The 7,421-nt window shown below is 39.4% G+C and overlaps 1 protein-coding gene across 1 annotated transcript; it reads left to right on the forward strand.

Annotated features, from left to right (window-relative positions):
• The first annotated feature begins 2,899 nt into the window (after positions 1-2,899).
• On the forward strand, positions 2,900-4,588 carry LOC106081659 (chitinase-like protein Idgf1). The gene is made up of 3 exons (XM_013243787.2): positions 2,900-3,083; positions 3,147-3,650; positions 3,709-4,588. The coding sequence occupies exons 1-3, from the start codon at positions 2,957-2,959 to the stop codon at positions 4,416-4,418; spliced, it is 1,341 nt and encodes a 446-aa protein (XP_013099241.2). The 5' UTR covers positions 2,900-2,956; the 3' UTR covers positions 4,419-4,588.
• The last annotated feature ends 2,833 nt before the right edge of the window (positions 4,589-7,421 follow it).

A 7,421-nucleotide genomic window follows, 5' to 3' on the forward strand; every position in this document is an offset into this window, starting at 1 on the left:
ATTACTTTTTGGGCAACCCAATATATTAAACCACTTAATCATGTTGGTCTCTTTGGTTTGCAAATGAGACATACCCTGTTATGTTTAATTATAGCTTTCGTATAGCTCCGATTTGTCTGAAATTGGCTCGTGGTGGAAATTCAAAGTGAAGGATTTTTATTCGAATGCGTTACCCCGTTGGACCACAAATAACACATAAGCACATTTGAGTAACCCTCAAATCCAAATTTATATTCAATGACAAAATACAAATCTAATCGCTTGCTCTCTTCGTAGCCCAAGCGAGTATTGAACAATTAAAAGCGTGCTAAGTTTGGCCGGGCCGAATCTTATGTACCATCCACCATGTGTCGCATTGGTCGAGTCTCTTTTCCCGGTGTCTCTTTTTAGGCAAACAAAGAGAAACAAAGGATAAAAGAAAAAAGAATTACTATGCTATTGGAGCTATATCAAATTATGGTCCGATTCAGACCATATTGAAATGAATGATGGAGACCTTAGTTTAAGTCATTGTGTAAAATTTTTAGCCAAATCGAATAAGGATTTCGCCCTTTAGGTGATCAAAAAGTGAAATAGGGAGATCGTTTTATAGAGGTGCTGTATTAGGCGATAAAGCAATTCATACCATATTTGACACGTATGTTGAAGGTCATGGGAGAAGCCGTTGTACAAAATTTCAGCCAAATCGGTTAATACTTGTACCCTTTAGAGGCTTAAGAAATCTAGATCCCATATAGGTTTATATGGCAGCTATATCAGTTTATGGACCGATTTGAACTTTTCTTAGCACAGTTGTTGAAAGTCATAACAAAACACCTCATGCTGAATTTCAGCCAAATCGGGCTAGAATTGCGTCCTCTAATGGGCCAAGAAGTCAAGATTCAAGATCGGTTTATATGGCAGCTATATCAGGTTATGAATCGATTGGAACCATACTCGGCATAGTTGTTTAAAATCACAAAGAAACACACCATGCAAAATTTCAGCCAAATGGGATAAGAATTGCGCCCTCTAGAAGCTCAAGAGGTCAAGACCCTTGATCGCTTTATATGACAGCTATATCAGGTTATGAATCGATTGGAACCATACTCGGCATAGTTGTTTAAAATCACAAAGAAACACACCATGCAAAATTTCAGCTAAATCGGATAATAATTTCGCCCTCTAATGGCTCAAGAAGTCAAGACCCAAGATCGGTTTATATGACAGCAATATCAGGTTATGGACCGATTTAAACCATACTTGGCAAAGTTGTTGGATATCATAACAAAACACCTCATGCAAAATTTCACCTAAATCGGAGAATAATTGCGCCCTCTAGAGGCTCACGAAGTCAAGACCCAAGATCGGTTTACTTGACAGCTATATCAGGTTATGGATGGACTGAAACCATACTTGGCACAGTTGTTGGAAGTCATGACGAAACACATCAGGAAAAGTTTCAGCCAAATCGGATAAGAACTGCGCCCTCTAGTGGCTCAAGAAGTCAAGACCCAAGATCGGTTTATATGGCAGCTACATCAGGTTATGGACCGATTTCAATTATTCTTAGCACAGTTGTTGGAAGTCCTAACAAAACACCTCATGCAAGATTTTAGCCAAATCGGATAAGAATTGCGCCCTCTAGAGGCTCAAGAAGTCAAGACCCCTGATCGGTTTATATGACAGCTATATCAGGTTATGCATCGATTTCTCCCGTACTCAGCACAGTTGTTGGAAATCATAACAAAACACCTCGTGCTGAATTTCAGCCAAATCGGGCTAGAATGGCGCCCTCTAGAGGCTCAAGAAGTCAAGACCCCAGATCGGTTTATATAGCAGCTATATCAGGTTATGGGTCGATTTGAACCATACTTGGCAAAGTTGTTGGATATCATAACAAAACACCTCATGCAAAATTTCAGCTAAATCGGATGAAAATTGCGCCCTCTAGAGGCTCAAGAAATCAAGACCCCAGATCGGTTTATATGACAGCTATATCAGATTATGGACCGACTTCATTTATTCTTAGCACAGTTATTGGAAATCCTAACAAAACACTTCAGGAAAAATTTCAGCCAAATCGGATGAGAATTGCGCCCTGTAGAGGCTCAAGAAGTCAGGACCCAAGATCGGTTTATATGACAGCTATATCAAGTTATGGACCAATTTAAACGATACTCAGTACAATTGTTCGAAGTTATCATAAAACACCTCATGCAAAATTTCAGTTAAATCGAACGAGAATTACGCCCTCTAGAGGCTCAAAAAGTCAAGACCCGAGATCGGTTTATACGACAGCTATATCAGGTTATGGACCGATTTGAACCATACTTTGCACAGTTGTTGAAAGTCATAACGAAAACCGTCATGCAATATTTCAGTTAAATCGGACGAGAATTGCGCCCTCTAAAGTCTCAAGAAGTCAAGACCCGAGATCGGTTTATATGGCAGCTATACCAAAACATGGACCGATTTGGTCCATTTACAATCCCAACCGACCTACACTTATAAAAAGTATTTGTGCAAAATTTCAAGCGGCTAGCTTTACTCCTTCGAAAGTTAGCGTTTTTTCGACAGGCAGACGGACGGACAGACGGACGGACAAACGTGGCTAGATCGACATAAAATGTCTGGACGATCAATAATACACGAATATTTCGAGGAGTTACAAACAGAATGACGGAATTAGTCTACTTCCATCATATGGTGGAGGGTATGAAAAGAAACACCGTAAAAGCTTCTGATAAGACTCATTCGTTTTAGCATATTTTTATAAATGCACCAAAACATTGAGGCATGAGCGAGTGACTAAGATGTCATTGTGTTTCATACAAATAAAAATAAACAATTCTCTGAAAGAATTTCAAGAATTATGAATGGCAGAATCCGGCGTAATAAACTGTGTGTGATATTTGCGTTCTTCTGCAACAGTTGTAATTTAAACGCTCATCAGCGAACAACAATAATAAGGGAAATGTCGTTAATAAAATCGATTGTCTGGCTGAGCTTTATGCTAAGTTTTCTAGAAAGCACTGCTAGTCAAAACGCCAACAGTAAAAGGCTTGTTTGCTATTTTAATGCTGACAGTTTATTGGCAAATGGTAATAAAAAACCGACTTTTTATTTATTTAATTGTTAAAAATCTATGCATTTTTGTTGAGCAGGATATGCCAAGTTCACCATGGCCCATCTGAATAGAGCTGCCTCTCTATGCACTCACTTGGCATATGATTCAGCATTCTTGCAACCGCAATCCTTTGCCTTGCGCCTATCCAAAGCACCCATCACTACAAATGATATTCGACTACAATATCCGCATTTAAAGCTCTACCTGACCTTGGGTGGAGATAAAGATGGCCATGAGCCCTACATTGCACTGCTGGCAAGTAATAGGAGCCAACAACTCAAATTCATTCAAAATTGTGTGGAAGAGGTAAAACGTCTGGGTTTCGATGGCCTGGACTTGGCCTTTCCCCTGCCCCGGAATAAGCCCAGCGAAGAAACCAGTGTGGCCATGTTTTTCAAAGATCTGGCAAAGATTTGGAGCGATAAGAAAATGGACAAATACAAGGAGAAATACACGAGTCTTGTAAATGAAATGAAAGAGGCTTTCGATAAGGCAAAACTGTCCCTGGTAATGACAGTATTGCCCAATGTCAACTCCAGCTGTAAGCTGATAGAATTTTTTATGGCATAAATTTTTTTCAAACATCATTTTTTTTGCAGTGTATTTCGATGTGCCCAAAATTCAGCATAGTTTCGAATTTATCAATCTTTTTGCCTTTGACTTCAATACGCCGGAGCGTAATCCCTCGGAGGCAGATTACTCTGCTCCATTGTTTATGAATAGAAAACAACATCGTTTGCCTTATGCCAACGTTGACTTCCAAGTCAGTCATTGGCTTAACAATGGCTGTCCTGCTAGTCAACTGAATTTGGGTGTAGCCACTTATGGCCGGGCTTGGAACATGACTTTGGAATCCGGTCTATCTGGCGAGCCCATTGTCGAGCATACACTTGCCAATGTGGGCTTTGGCAAACATTTTCTTAAGAATGGCTCCATAAGTTGGACCAACATTTGCTTTCATTTACCACCTCAGCAGCGTCATGGAGTTTCTCTGAGCCAAATCACCGACGAATATGGCAACTACGCATTTCGACCTGCCAACAAGAACGGCACTCGGGGTTACTGGATAAGCTTCGATGATCCACAATTTGCTGCGAGGAAAGCAAAGTACGTTAATGACAAGTCTTTGGGTGGTGTGGCTGTTTTCGATATAAATCGGGATGATTTTAAAAGCATATGCCGTGGCACTGAGGGATTTCCCATATTACAAGCCATCCGTCGTACACTAAATATTGAACAAACTCCTCAACGTCGATCTTTCGCTACCTTACAAAAGAAGTTAGCAAATGCTCTCAAGTTTATTGGGTGATTAAAACAAACTTTGGTGCTTACCGTAGAGTTCAGGGACATATTAAGATAAACTTTATTAAAATGTTTAATTTTAACGAAATGGAAATACAGTCGAACTTCCATAAGTCGAAATAGCATTATGCCGAAAAAACTTTGGTTTATGGGAACTTCGAGTTATGGAATTAATTATATTTTTTTTTCAAATTAAAAAAACAAATGAATTTATTCGAATTTATCCATTTTTATTTTAAACAGATTTAATTACTTGCAATAAAAGGATGGGGGTATACTAATTTCGGAAATCTGTTTGTAACTCCTCGAAATATACGTCTAAGACCTCATAAAGTGTATATTGAACGTCATGACGTTTTAAGTCGATCTAGCCATGTCCGTCAGTCTGTCTGTCCGTCCGTCCAGCTGTTTGTCCGTCCGTCCGTCTGTCCTTCTGTCTGTCAGTCTGTCCGTCCATCCGTCTGTCCGTTTGTCCGTCCGTCCGTCCGTCCGTCTATCCGTCTGTTCGCCCGTCCGTCTGTCCGTCCGTCCGTTTGTCCGTCCGTCCGTCTGTTCGCCCGTTCGTCTGTCTGTCGAAAGCACGCTAACTTTCGAAGGAGTAAAGCTATCCGCTTGAAATTTTGCACAAATATTTCTTATTAGTGTAGGTCGACTGGGACTGTAAATGGGCTATATCGGTCCATGTTTTGATATAGCTGCCATATAAACCGATCTTGAATCTTGACTTCTTGAGCCACTAGAGCACGCAATTCTTATCCGATTTGGCGGAAATTATACATGACATGTTTCGCTATGACTTCCAACGATACCAAGTATGGTTTAAATCGGTCAATAACCTGATATAGCTGCCATATAAACCGATCTTGAATCTGGACTTCTTCACCCATTAGACGGCGCAATTCCTATCCGATTTGGCTAATATTTTGCACGAGGTGTTTTGTTACGATTTCCAACAACTGCGTTGAGTATGGTTCAAATCGGTTCATAACCTGATATAGCTGCCATATAAAACGATCTGGGATTTTGACTTGTTGAGCCTCTAGAGGGCGCAAATCGTATCCGATGTGGTTGAAATTATGTACGAGTTGTTTTGTTATGACTACCTACAACTGTGTTGGATATGGTTCCAATCGGTTCATAACCTGATATAGCTGTCATACAACCCGATCATGAATCTGGACTTCTTTACCCACTAGAGGGCGCAATTCTTATCCGATTTGGCTGAAATTTTGCATGAGGTGTTTTGATATGATTTTCAATAACTGTGTTGAGTATGGTTTAAATCGGTCCATAACCTGATATAGCTGTCATAAAAACCGATCTGGGGTCTTGACTTCTTCAGCCTCTACAGGGCCCAATTCCTATCCGATTTGGCTGAAATTTTGCATGAGGTGTTTTGATATGACTTCCAACAACTGTGCCAAATATGGTTTAAATCGGTCCATGATCTGATATAGCTGCCCTATAAACCGATCTGAGATCTTGACTTTTGCAGCCTCTAGAGGGCGCAATTCCTATCCGATTTGGCTGAAATTTTGCATGAGGTGTTTTGTTATAATTTCCAACAACAGTGTTGGGTGTGGTTCAAATCAGTTCATAACCTGATATAGATGTCATATAAACCGATCTGGAATTTTGACTTCTTGAGCCTTTGTAGGGCGCAATTCCTATCCGATTTGGCTGAAATTATGCAGGAGTTGTTTTGTTATGACTTCCAACAACTGTGACAAATATGTTTTAAATCGGTCCATAATCTGATATAGCCGCCATATAAACCGATCTTGAATGTGGACTTATTTACCCACTAGAGGACTTCTTGACCCACTGTGCCAAATATGGTTCAAATCGGTCTATAACCTGATATAGCTGCCATATAAACCGATCTGGGATTTTGACTTTTTGAGCGCCAAGAAGGCCTAATTATTATCCGATTTGGCTGTACAACGGCTTCTTCCATGACCTCCAACATACGTGTCAAATATGGTCTGAATCGGTTCTTTAGCCAGATACGGCTCCCCTATAAACCGATCTCCCTATTTTACTTCGTGAGCCCCTAAAAAACCCAATTCTTATTCGATTTGGCTGACATTTTACACATATTCTTCTACTGTGCTCTTCAACATTTAATTAAATTAGCAACTTAATTCTTGTCTTTTATCCTTTGTTTATCTAAAAAGAGATACCGGGAAAGAACTCGACGAATGCGATCCATGGTGGAGGGTATATAAGATTCGGCCCGGCCGAACTTAGCACGCTTTTACAGTCGAAACCGGATAGGTGAAACACAAATTTGTTTTCACTTATCCGTAATTTTCATTTTAGCGTAGTTCGGATAAGTGCAATTAGAGTACTTTTTATTTTAATAGGCTATGACAGAACATTTGTTCCACTAGGCGAACGTAAAATAGCGTTCCTCTATCTCTATCTCTTTCTCTCACTCTAAACACAAATTTTTTTTCACTTATCCGTAATTTTCAGTTTAGAATAGTTCGGATAAGTGCAATTAGAGTACTTTCTACTTTAACTGGCTATTACAGAACATTTGTTTAACTAGCCAAATGAAGAATAGCATTTCAAGCGCATTGATCTTCTAAAATCTCATTCTAATCATTCTAAAATCTTTAATTACAGTGGAAATCGTATAAGTGAAACACTAAAAATACACCAAATTGGTTTCACTTATTCGTAATTTTCAGTTTAGCGTAGTTCGGATAAGTGCAATTAGAGTACTTTTTACTTTAATTGGTTATGACAGAACATTTGTTCCACTAGCCAAATGTAGAATAGCAATCCAAGCGCCTCGATCTTCTGCGCTCATTCTAAACATTTTTAATTACAGTGGAAACCGGATAAGTGAAACACAAATTTGTTTTCACTTATCCGTAATTTTCAGTCTTATCCGTAATTTTCAGTTAAGCGTAGTTCGGATAAGTGCAATTAGAGTACTTTCTACTTAAACGGGCTATGAACATTTGTTCCAATAGCCAAATGTAGAATAACGATCCAAGCG

The sequence above is a fragment of the Stomoxys calcitrans genome, chromosome 3 (genome assembly GCF_963082655.1).
Source record: "Stomoxys calcitrans chromosome 3, idStoCalc2.1, whole genome shotgun sequence".
NCBI classification, from domain to species: Eukaryota; Metazoa; Arthropoda; class Insecta; order Diptera; family Muscidae; genus Stomoxys; species Stomoxys calcitrans.